The sequence below is a fragment of the Clarias gariepinus genome, chromosome 7, assembly GCF_024256425.1.
Source record: "Clarias gariepinus isolate MV-2021 ecotype Netherlands chromosome 7, CGAR_prim_01v2, whole genome shotgun sequence".
In the NCBI taxonomy this organism is placed as follows: domain Eukaryota; kingdom Metazoa; phylum Chordata; class Actinopteri; order Siluriformes; family Clariidae; genus Clarias; species Clarias gariepinus.
This window is the reverse complement of record NC_071106.1, coordinates 12,998,925-13,011,749: the sequence shown is the minus strand read 5'-3', so window position 1 is coordinate 13,011,749 and position 12,825 is coordinate 12,998,925. Positions and strand designations below refer to the sequence as shown.

The 12,825-nt window shown below is 37.0% G+C and overlaps 1 protein-coding gene across 1 annotated transcript in view; it reads left to right on the top strand.

Moving 5' to 3' along the window:
* sema3e (sema domain, immunoglobulin domain (Ig), short basic domain, secreted, (semaphorin) 3E) overlaps positions 1-12,333 on the top strand; it is a 44,409-nt gene extending 32,076 nt beyond the window's left edge. The window contains exons 8-17 of the mRNA XM_053500433.1: positions 41-155; positions 5,007-5,076; positions 5,286-5,430; positions 6,232-6,454; positions 6,587-6,678; positions 6,776-6,817; positions 7,494-7,663; positions 8,799-8,866; positions 9,112-9,239; positions 10,435-12,333. Coding sequence (XP_053356408.1) covers positions 41-155; positions 5,007-5,076; positions 5,286-5,430; positions 6,232-6,454; positions 6,587-6,678; positions 6,776-6,817; positions 7,494-7,663; positions 8,799-8,866; positions 9,112-9,239; positions 10,435-10,887 — 1,506 coding nt within the window. The 3' untranslated portion in view covers positions 10,888-12,333. The remainder of the gene's footprint in view (positions 1-40; positions 156-5,006; positions 5,077-5,285; positions 5,431-6,231; positions 6,455-6,586; positions 6,679-6,775; positions 6,818-7,493; positions 7,664-8,798; positions 8,867-9,111; positions 9,240-10,434) is intronic.
* The last annotated feature ends 492 nt before the right edge of the window (positions 12,334-12,825 follow it).

Genomic DNA, 12,825 nt, shown 5'->3' with positions numbered 1-12,825 from the left:
AGAGAAACAGTGCTAAGTAACATGTCGTGTTGTCTTTTAGAATGATCAGGGTGGTCAGAGGATGTTGGTGAACAAGTGGAGCTCTTTCCTCAAGGCTCGTTTGATATGCTCAGTGGCAGGAGCCAATGGCATCGACACCCACTTTGACGAGCTGGGTAAGAAACATTATTAGTAAATCTTATGGTTTTACAGAAGAGTGAAAAAGTTTAAAGTAACACGGCAAAGTTCTTTGTAAGACATTTGTTATAAAAACAGGGCCACACACAGATTTACCATCAACTGAATTCCAATGGTTATATTAATGTTTACATGGAAAAGTTCCTCATATTCAGAATCAAGTTACGTGAAGTACCTGTGTGCAGTTTGTGCTTCAATGGTTGCCAGATTTGTGCTGATTAGAAGCATCCCAAGCACAAGTTTTATTAACATAGTCTAAATCATGACTTAAAACCCACTTGTATTTGAACTAGAAAATAAATTTAAAAAGAGCGAAAGAAAAAAAGTTGTTAGGTTTCGCTGAGTTTGCTGGAGAATTTCTTCTGGTAACTTTGTCACACTCGCTCCTTTAAATTTTTAGGCAAATAGCAGGACATTAGGTTTTTTGTTTCCATCTGAAAACTGGTCTGACTTGTACAATATTATTTTTTTTTCCAGCCATGCATATATTCTCCTGTAGTGTTATTTATTTACTAATTTTTAAGTTATATATGAAAATACTAAATAATTTTGTACATAATTAGGCAGACATAATAAACATATATAACAAAATTTGTACAGCATATAATATGGTACGTAAGACTTTTGCACAGTACTGTATATATAATAAATTAATTTATTTTTGAATTATTTGTTAGGTTGTAAAACAGCACTTCACCCACATTCAGCACATTCCCTTATTTTATGATTGTATTTAATTATTTTTAGATTGTGCATCATCTGTTAATTATTGCCATTTTTAAAAAGCCAAATAATGTTTTATTATTATTATTATTATTATTATTATTATTATATGTATTGTTGTTGTTGGCGGTGGTTGTGGTGGTGTTGTTGGTGTTAAAAAATGATAATAAAGGTTATTAAATCTTTTATTTAATATTTAACACTAAATATTATAGTATATATAATACTTATATCAGAAAACAAAAAATGTGGAATTTTCGGAAGCAGCACTTAATAATCCATTAATTAATTAAGCCATATTGGCTTTAAATGGCATGCCATAGTATAACACAGCCAAAAAATATAAATAACATCAAACTGTGAGACAATGGTGCCTAACAGTATAGTACTGTCTATAACATTATGTGAAACACTGCGATCCTGGAGAAATTATACTTTGTACTAATGTATAAAAGTTCTTTTGATAAACGGCAAACTTTAGATCACTTACAGTCTTTTTTCCAGACTGATATGTCTGTCTCAGTGATTCAGGTGAGGTTATCTGAAAGTTGAATTATGTCAATCTGCCGTCTTTTTTTGTCAGTTTGAAACGTTTTATTACTCATCCAAGTAGCTTCTTCAGTCTGAGGGAAGAATATTTGTATCTTCCAGTGTCGATGATCCCTCCCTCTCTAAAATTAAGTAAACAATGGAGAAGAAGAGTAGGAGAGAGAGTCATTGGATGACACTCCTTCTCTCTTAGTTGACATGTCAGAACTTCCAGATTCCGAGACTGATGGTTGAGACTTGATTTTGTCTTTTATCTTTTGTCTCTGCGAGGTTGCACTACAGTCAGTAGGAGTGATTTATTCAGAAGTTTGAAAATAGCATGCGCATCTTATTGTCTGTGGTCGATATATCACTGTGCATCATCGCTTGATTCATTCCATGATGAGACAGTCTGTACATGACCTTACTCGCACATTTTGAGACAGTAATAATGGTCTGAAAGAGTTAGACTGATTTTACACGATATCCCACACAGTCGATGTCTGATGTCACAGCCTTTAAAATGACATTTTGTGAGTTTCATCATACGTTTATATCTCTAAGGCAAAGTTTAAGGCACTAATATTAGCTGGCATTTAGAGAAAATCATATTTTATGTTGAAGGTCGAGTCCATATGGAAAGCCGAACTATAACCAGAGGGAATGTTTTGGTTACATAATTGCTTTGATAAAATGGCAGTAATCAGTATGCACAGAGTGAACCAATGAAAGGAAGTGCTCTTATGGAGGGGCAAACTCCTTCCGTGTGCAGAAGCTGATGCAGTATAGCATACTCCTCACATACAGGGATTTTTCAAGTTATATTGGGTAAGCTAGCGCAAGGGGGTCGGGTGTTGTATCAGTCGAGTTGCACACTCTGTAGCTAAATATATTACCTCCGTAGCTGGGTGTTCTTTAAACATGTAAGATTCTGAGAACAGTTTGTAGAGTTTGGGGTTATTCCTGTATTTTCATTTAAAGCGGCTTGAGTATGAGTTATCCTCAGAATTCTAAAACATTTGTTGTTTTTACAGGGTTGAAATGCTTCTGCTCTTCTGTAAGTCAGTCAGATGATGAGTAAAACAAGTTTCAGCTCTCCCTCTGTCTCTTTCTTCCCACTGTGGTTAGCACTGTCGCCTTGCACTTCCAGGTCCTGGGTTCAATTCCCACATCGGGTGTGTGTGCCTGGAGTTTTCAGGCAGTGTGCCTTTGGGTTTTCTGATTACCTCCCACAGTCCAAAGACATGCTGGCGTGTTAATGTTGATCGAAGATCCTACCATGGTCATACAAATCGGGAATAAATACAAAGGTCACCACTGGCCTCTACGGTACCCAGTCGGTTCCTAGATGGATGGATAGATACATATACTGTAAACGACTTCTAAGGGCAATTGGCTTCACTGGATTTGTGTTAGGCATATCAGAGTAAAACTGAATACAAATGCACAACACACTTTTCAGATTTTTAGTTGTAGATTTTTTTTTTTTTAATGATTGAAGCTCATTTTCCTTCCACTTGACAATTATGTGCCACTTTGTGTTGGCCTATCACAAAAAATACATTGTGGTTGTAATGTGACAAAATGTGAAAAAGCTTAAGGGGTATGAATACTTTTGGAAGACCCTGCATCAACAAAGAAAGCTTAGAAGGCTCAGTAGTTAAAACACAAATTAAATAATTAACTGGTGTGAAAACTAATTGTTTTTTCACATCTTATGTGCTAGACTTCCTGTCTTTGCAGAAGCACAAAGCAAGCAAGATCGTGTACCATGTACAGTATTTATACTTATCAAAGGCACCAATGATGTCTGCAAGCTTCCATCTAAACTTCTTCCTTCTAAAAATTTAATCAGTTATTGCATGACAGGATAACCATGAAACCATGGTTATGGGTAAATTGGAAGTTCTTTAGATCAAGAAGATAATAATTTGATCCAGCTTTTTTGGATTGCTTGCTTGATGCATCAGACCTAATCTGCATAAAACTAAAAAAAAAAAAGAAAAAGAAAATTCTCAGTTGTCACATAGTCAAGTCATTGTTTGTGCCATGTGCAAATAAAAAGAAAAAAAAAATGGACACCTGCATATTTGGCACTTCCTAGTGTGAATGTAGGACAACACCCAGCTGACTGACTCACACTGTTCAGTGTCAGGACCAGTTGAACAAAGATCTCATCACATACAATGCTGTATACTGCAGTATTCTGTTGTTGACTACCTGAGTAAAGTGACTAGGCGAAATAAAAAAAATAAATAAAAAAATACAATCCTGGCAGTGAACACAGCTTGGCAATAGAGACCAAAAGGAATTATAAATCATGGCTCTGGCTTGAGGACGGAGCTGTGTTATTTGGTCTCTTTTGTGAAAGAGCTTCACTAGAAAAGAATTCTGGCCTTGTACTGTATAGCTTTTGCACATTAATATAATGTCTCTAGTTTTTAAACCTTTTTTGAGTTCATATTTAGAAATTCTAGCCTTAATTTTCATATGTTGATACATGAATAATTTTGCTCGGTGTGACTGAGTGAAACAAAAAAGAAATTTCAGAATGCACACAACCACAGTTCATACACAAATACTGTAATCATCAACACAACTAAATACAAGAACTAAATAACATGAACAATCTGCTAGGCAGTTCATAAATGCTGTTTCATACATAAAACAATGCCTTCTACAAATACTGAGGTTTAACATTATATTAGTAATAACATAATTTTTCTACGCTGTTTAGATTTTAAGAAGTGGATAACACAGTGCTTGTTGGTACAGGCAGTTTATTGTTATATATATATATATATATATATATATATATATATATATATATATATATATATATATATATATATATATATTGCATATTATTAGCACACACACACACACACGACTCTCATAAATTTAAGATTCTTTAGGTTTAAAGTGAATTTTCCAGTGATATTTCTAGCCTTTAATTTCTATGATTATCGAAATCAAAAATCCAGTATCTCAAAATATTAGAATATTTTCTAAGATTAAGCCATAAAAAAGTTTCTACAATACAGACGTATTGAAAAACTATGGCATGAAGGTGCTTAGCCTGTAGTACTGCTGAGACTTTATCGAAGACTAGGTTGCTTTGATAGTATCTGTATTGTTGGGTCAGGTGATTCTCAATTTCCTCTTGACAACAGCCCATATATTTTCTTTGGGGTTCGGGTCAGGCAAGTAGGCTGGGGAGTCAAGCACAGTATTAGCAAACCAGTCAGCAAACCAGTTATAGTATGTTTAGTCCTACTAGCAAGGGAAATTTGGCATCTTCAAGCCAATGTAAGCAGTTATAAGCCTGTAAGCTGTGTTGATAAAGTGGACCAACATGAGTAGACATTTACTCAAACTCGAAATTAAATATTCTAATATTATGAGATTTTTTTTTTCATTTTTTAAAGCCATAATCAGTGTTTTTCTTTCTTAAACCTTATACTGTATAATACATCCAAAATATATAGGAGTTAAAAAAAAAATACAAAATTCAAATATTCCACGTTGCAGTGTATGTATAATTATATATGATTATGATTATATGTGTTTATGGATAGAGGATATCTTTGTGCTGAAGCGGAAGGAGGAAAAGAATCCTGAGATCTTTGGTCTATTCAGCACATCCAGGTAAGTCTAAATACTATAAAACATCCATGTCTCTGTACTGTATATATTCTGGTAATTAAAATGACTTATTTATTAGTTCTTATTAGTTAATTAGTTCCCTATTACTAGTTATTAGTTATAGGTAATAACTTCACTAGCATGCATGCTCTGTAATTTCATGCAACGTTCAGTTTCACATCTTAAAAAAACACTGCTTTTTGCTTTTTCAGTGCCGTGTTTAAAGGTTATGCAGTTTGTGAGTATAACATGGAGGAGATCCGAGCTGCATTTAATGGTCCGTTTGCGCATCGAGAGCACTCTGACCACCACTGGGGTGTGTATGAAGGGAAGGTTCCATACCCTCGCCCTGGATCTGTGAGTCACAACACCTAATAATCCATAAACTGCATTCCTTTTCATAACAGTTTGCCGCAGAAAGTTATAAGGGCTTTATATTTGTATCTTTTCCCCGGTGAGGTGCAGAATGATGGGTTTATTTTCTGGGTTTTCTGATAAATCAAATTTGGAAGTTTATTACATAATTTCAAAGGCTTTTAATGCCTAAAACTGATAACAGAGCAAAACACAGAGGGGCTGAAATAGGAATTTTTTTTAGAGCACATGCAATTAGGGCTTATGATTGTGCGTGAAAAAGCCGACCTTTTAGATGCCGATGTAAGACTTTTATCATGGTTTTGTTCTGAAAGGTTATATAAAAGGCAAGGGCGTGTAAAATGCTTTTCTGAACAAATAGCTCCAGGAATAATACCATAGCAACAAACCATGTCATCCATAATTATTGGCACCCATAGAAATGAGCAATAAATTACACTATTTACGGGCTTATTCAGGGAAAAATAGGAGCCACAGTACATGAAAGAGCTGAAGCATTCACTGTAGCATCCCAAAGTTAATTACTTTCCAACAGCGGCACATCCTGACATGAAACATTATACTTTTTATTTGTTTATAGTTTTACAATGTCAGTGAAATACAGTACATTTTTGTGGGTATCAAAGTTGCTAGCTTAAAATCAGCATAAAACCAGAATTATTCTGGTCACATTTTTATTTAAGCAAAACACTATCTAGCCTACAGTTTTTCAGGAAACGCATGTTCTCTCTCTCTCTCTCTCTCTCTCTCTCTCTCTCTCTCTTTATTTTCTCCTCTTTTTAGTGTGCCAGTAAGGTTAATGGTGGTCAGTTCTCCAGTTCTAAAGGCTATCCGGATGAGGTTCTGCGTTTCGTGCGTTCTCATCCGCTCATGTTCCAGCCAGTGCACCCGGTCCACAGGAGACCAATCCTCCTGGACACAGACGGTGGACGCAGGCTCACCGAGATCGCTGTGGACAGAGTGGAGGCTAAGGATGGACATTATAATGTTCTGTTCATTGGAACAGGTGATGTGACATTTATGTGCCACCTATTAAACTAGATGATTATGCATTTCTATCAAACAGATGTTTATTACAGCAATAATATTACACCCAGCAATTAAGCATTTATTTATTTATTTATTTATTCTTGCACAGATGATTCAGCAGTGTTAAAATTGATTACCATTTTCAACAAAGAGGCCAACACGATCGAAGAAGTGCTTCTGGAGGAGCTACAAGTGTTTAAGGTAAATGAACAGTAGTGAAGATGAGGTGTTACTGGTTGTATCTGGTTTTTAATATGTACTACTGCTTATGCTGATGTTTTTAATCCTTTTATAATAGGTTCCAGTGCCCATTACAGAAATTATCATCTCAAATAAAAGGGTAAGACACTTTCAGTTATTTTAATATTATTTTTAAAGGTAGTCATGGCCCTGAGTTGCTGACTGGGGGGGTCAGGGTTCGAGCCTTCACCACTGCTGGGTTTCCACTGTTGGGCCTTAGCTCTATGCCCAAATACTGTACAATACCCAGCACCTGGAGATCCTTAATGCCAGTCCCAAGCTTGGGGAAATGAGTGGGTTGTGGCAAAAAGGGCACCAGGCATAAAACCTGTGCTAATACCAGGTGACCCTGAGAACATGAAAATGCAGCGAAAAAAGGAATATAATTTAGTCCTTGGTCCTGCCACTAGATGGTAATAAGGAGTAAACAGTTACTTTCTAAAACATTGCTCTTAAGATGAAAGTGATATAACAGTAACAGCAAAAAAAAAAAAAAAAAAAAAAAAAATATATATATATATATATATATATATATATATATATATATATATATATAAATGATTATTATCATATAAAGAAGAGATTAATACTTTTATATTTTATTCAATTTCATAAAAAATCTTACACAATTTATATGAAATAGAATTAAATAAAAAGTATAAATCTTTTCTTCATATTATTATTATCTATATCCCACTGTGCTTTTTTATTGTGGTTACCATCATATCCATATATGGAGGTAATTGGGTAATCATACTTAGTTTTTTCTGCCACAGCAACACCTGTACGTTGGCTCGGAGTTGGGAGTGGCACAGGTTCAAGTGCACCAATGTGGCCTGTATGGCTCCGCCTGCGCTGACTGCTGCCTAGCCAGAGATCCGTACTGTGCCTGGGATGGCCATACATGCTCTAGATACATGCCTGCAGGCATTTACACACACAAGAGGTATATATCTATCTATCTGTCTATCTATCTGTCTATCTATCTGTCTGTCTGTCTGTGCACTTGAACTCTGTCCGTTCGTTATACAATAGGAGCTGGATGTGACATAAACCTGACCAAATGTAGGGCAGTTATTAGTGGAAAACAGAATGACATCTTGATTATTTCTCCTATGCCACACTAACAGATGTTGAGGTGGTTTAAAAAATGTAATTAACATACCTTCACATTTCATTAAAGGATGGTTACACACACACACCCACACACACACACACACACACACAGATAGACTGAAGCATTCCGATCACACCTTGCGATCCCACACTCACGTGTACAGGCTCGGAAATCTTCCTGCTCCAGATGCTCCAGTGCTGCGGCACACAGAGAAACGCACACGGGGTTTTAATTGCGGCCATTAAAGAGGCTAAGATGGAGACGTGCTCCTGGTGAGGGAGCGTGAAGTGTGAAGACTCAGCACACCTCCTGCTGTCTCATGTCTCCTACTCATCACCTACTGCCTCGCTATTTCACAATGTACGCGTGTGCATGTGTGTGTGCAGTCCTGCCAGTTTCTAGCCTTCCATCTGATCCGACATTAATGTGTCAGTTTATAGAATCTGTGCTGCTTAAAGAGTTGTGCGTTGTGTGCGTGTTCATCAGAGCAGAGTAAAGGGTTCACGTGGACGTTTCCCTGATCCGATGTTGCCAGTTATTTTACAGCCATCAGGTTGATCCCGTTAGCACTTTATGCTAACACCTCCTACACATGCTAATGCTTATCAAACGCTCATTCTGCACGTACAAACGGAGACGGAAATCACGAGTAATCAGTGCTGAGTACCCGTCAGAGCGGTCACAGGCAGGATGTTGACGGAAAAGATAAGCTGTCCTCAGTTGATTTCTTTCTGAGATGAACCATCAGCAGGGGAGTGACAGTCTCTCTCTCTCTCTCTCTCTCTCTCTCTCTCTCTCTCTCTCGCTCTGTTTCTCTGCCTTCTTCATTTTCCCCCTGCATTCTTGTTCTTTTCTGTGGTTCTTTTATTCTGCACTTGACAAACGAATGTCAAAAAGAATGCTTAGATTGTGGCTGAAAGAGTTCAATGCTTCTCCTCGCTTTTCTCTCTCTCTCTCTCTCCAGGCGATTCAGAAGGCAGGATGTCCGTCATGGCAATGCAGTGCAGCAGTGTAATGGGCTTCAGCTGAATGGTGCGTGAAGAGATTGCTTGATCTTTAAAAACAGCTAAGGCCAGAAAAATGGCTTCAGACTCCATTAACAAAGATCGTAATGACTAGTAATGTTTATGAGCAAAACGTTCAGGGTTAGGGTTAACTCTGACTTTAATTCTAGCAACTATGTTTTAAAGTGTTAAGAATGCCTGTCTTTTTCTTTTTTTTCTTTATTTTGCATCTCAGTCAAAGTCAATTAAATTAAATGTCGGTGTGTGTTTCAGAGGCTCAGAGTGTGTCAGAGAAATTAGTGTATGGGGTGGAAAAGAACAGCACTCTGTTAGAGTGTAGAGCCCGATCCTTGCAGGCTTTACTTACATGGTACATGATAAAGGGATCAGACCTGGAAGAGGTATACACACACGCACATATACACACACACACACACACACACACACACACACACACACACACACACATACTTCTATACAAAAAAATCTAAAACTTTTTTTTTATTTTTTTAAATATATAATAATAATAATAATAATAATAATAATAATAGGCCTTTTATTCATGGCTGTCTAAACCAGTTCGAGTTTTCAGACTCACAGAGTCAGCAAAAAAAGAAAAACAAACTTCTACATTTATTGCTGTACATTAGGATAATATTATTAATATTCTAATTATACGACATACATCATACAATTTTTCTTTAGATAGACCTATAGGTCTATAGCATGGTGGTGGTAGCACAATGGCCTCACACCTACAGGCTCAAGGGTTTGATTCCCACCTCGGTTCTGCGTTCACGTAGTTTCTCCCTGTGCTTGCTGGGTTTTCTCTGGGTACTCTGGTTTCCTCCCACAGTCCAAAGTCATGCAGATTAGAGTAATTGGCATTTAAAATTGCCCATAGTGGATGTACAGTACTTGTGCCCTGATGATGGATTGGTACCCCATACAGGGTGTACATCACCTCAAGCCCTGAGTCCCCAGGGATAGACTCCAGGCATCCAGTGACCCTGTACAGGATAACGGGCATAGCAAGTGAGAGTTAGTGTGTCAAACTTTAATGCCCTTTTACCCTTTAATATCAATTACACCATGCAGCCTGTCTACACCATCTAAATGAAGTGATTGAGTGTTAACTAAGTAAAAATATAGCTATTATATTATTGTTGTTGTTGTTGATGATGATCTGATCCGCACACAACTTGGCGTAGGTTTAATGCCAGATGCGTTTCCAGATGTAAAGACTGGCACTACATAGTACTTTTAAATATATATATATATTTTTTTTTAGTAGCTTACCCAAATAGGGCAGTGATGGCTTAGATGGTTGAGGCCCTGGGTTGCTAATCAGCGGGGGTGACTGTTGGGTCCTTTAACCTATGTGGCAACCCCCCAAAAAAAGCATGTCCAAATAAGTTTCACAGCAATTTGTGAATTATTATTATTATTATTATTATTATTATTATTATCACAAATACTTTCTATCATATTTTTTTTATAATTTGCGTAATTAACACACATAAAGCTACTAAAACATATAAATGAATCATATCAAAATTCACATTTTGTAAAAGTAACTCCTATCCCTTTCCTCAGATTAAAGACACTGATAACGTTATTCAGACGCCTCATGGCTTGTTATTTCTGGCAACCAAGAAGTCTGACACCGGCGTGTACCTGTGCCAGTCTGTGGAGCATGGCTTCGTCCAGACCATATCAAGAGTGACTTTGGAGGTGCTGGAAGAGGACAGACTGGAGAGTCTGTTCCACAGAAGAGACAATGATGAGAGCGAGGCCCAACTGCGTTCTTCCCCCTGCCCTTTCCCAAGCCTCCCATCTGCCCCTTCCTCCAGAAAGCTCTGGTATAAAGAATTCATGCAGCTGATCGGTTACAGCAACTTCCAGCGGGTGGAGCAGTACTGCGAGAGGGTGTGGTGTGCATCTGACAGGAAGAGGAAGAAGCTCAAAGGTGCACCGTCCAAATGGAGCTATTCCCATGGGGGTGAACGGCGTGGCAAGGCTCGAGCGCCCAGACAAACACAGGACTAGTGAAGAGCCCACTATACTCTGAACTGAACAGACAGACCAATGGGTTGCGTTTACATTCAGACTTATTTTGCCCATTATTGTGTAAACGTACAGTAAAAAAATAAAGAAACCAAATTATGTTTGAGTTTAGTAGTATCATCTAGGAATGCATCTCCAGATACAATTAGATGCTATTTTTATGCTATCCATTGTCATTTTTGCCAACTAAAAAAAAAAAAAAATCTTAATGTTTATGATGATGCCTGATGATCTGAATTCCATTGTTTGGTTTGGAATGTACTAAATAGTAGAAGGTGTAGAATTAATGTATACTGTATATATATAAAACTGTGCTTGGTGGTAAAGCTCATTTTGACAATGACAGTCATAAGCTGATGGTGAATACACAGATCCTGGAATGTGTTTGGGTAATAACAGAGACTCCTAAAATGAAATGCAGTGACCCCACTGTTCCCTGTCACACACTGACAAACGCGGGCATGGAGTGCTTCCATTTACAACAGCGTGTGCTCTCATGTGAGAAGCGAGAGAATAACTTTTCCTTGGTTGACAGCCAAAAATTTGGATTCAACACCGATTACTTCCTTGTGAATAGGATGACTCATTATTCTCAATATAGCTAACACTGTTTATTCTCAGATTCCCTGCGCACAAAGACAGGCAACGTTTTCTGCACATACTTTACGTATTTATCACTTGTATTTTATATTAAATTATTGTAGTTGGTGTTTGGTAGTGGTTTAGATGTCCTTATTAGTTTGAACTGGAGATATGTAACTGCCTGTGTTTCGTGATTATACTGTAGGTTTTTAGATCGCTGATGTGTAATTACCATTTATAAAGACTCATTTACATAACATTAAGAACACACGGTTTCTTAATAAACCCAATGAAATCAAAGACTGTTTTCAGCATTGTAAGTCATGTTCGGAGTCTTTACCGTGCTTATTAACTACTCTCAGGTTTGGAATAAAACATGGACAGCCCATGGTAATGCCAAGCTACTCTACACTACCAACCAAAACACACTAATGCTAATTTCATGGTATTTTCTTTTTTTTTTCTTTCTATAGTACATCATAATAATATGATCATTTTGAGATTTTGAGATATGTCTGCTTTAGAGCATATGATCTGTGAAGGCTTCATAACAGCTCTAATCTGAGATGCTGTTAACTCTAAATGAACTTGCAGCAGAGGTAAGCTTTGGTCTTGCTCTCCTGGGAAGGTCTTCATGAGAGTTAGTTTCATCATGGTGCCTGATGGGTTTTGCAAATGCACTTGACAATACTGTTCTTGCAAGAATTGTTCCAGAACATCTGACCTTCATGTTTTAAAATAACCACTGACTTAATTACCTTATGCCATATGTTATTTCATTGTTTTGAAATCTCCAGTATTGTTCTAGAATGCAGAAAAATAAATCCAAACCTATGTCCAAACTTTGATTTCTGTCTGATCTGAATCTTTATTTGGAGTTGGTGATTTAAGGTGGTTTACACAGCATTCAGATTACACCCCTGAGGTGCCAAAGACTGTGTGTGTCTGTACTTTCAACAATGCAGAAAGTTCAGGGGCTGATAGTGATGCAGGACCTAAAATAATAATAATAATAATAATAATAATAATAATAATAATAATAATAATAATAATAATTGCATAGTGAACATTTTCTGTATGCTGCTGAAAGTCTAGAACCCCCCTGTATATAACACTTTAACACAAACACCTAAACTTTTGGTACCCCAAACATGGGGGAAAATATGTTCAGAAAGCAGATTTTTAACTTCGCAGTCATCTAATGAAACAATAAAGCAAGAGGTACGGTGGCCTCTAAGGACAAAAAGTGAAAGAACAGACATTAAAGAAACATGCTGAAACACCAAAAACATATTAAAAAAAGGTAAAAGATCATCATTAAAAACTAAGGTGAATTTA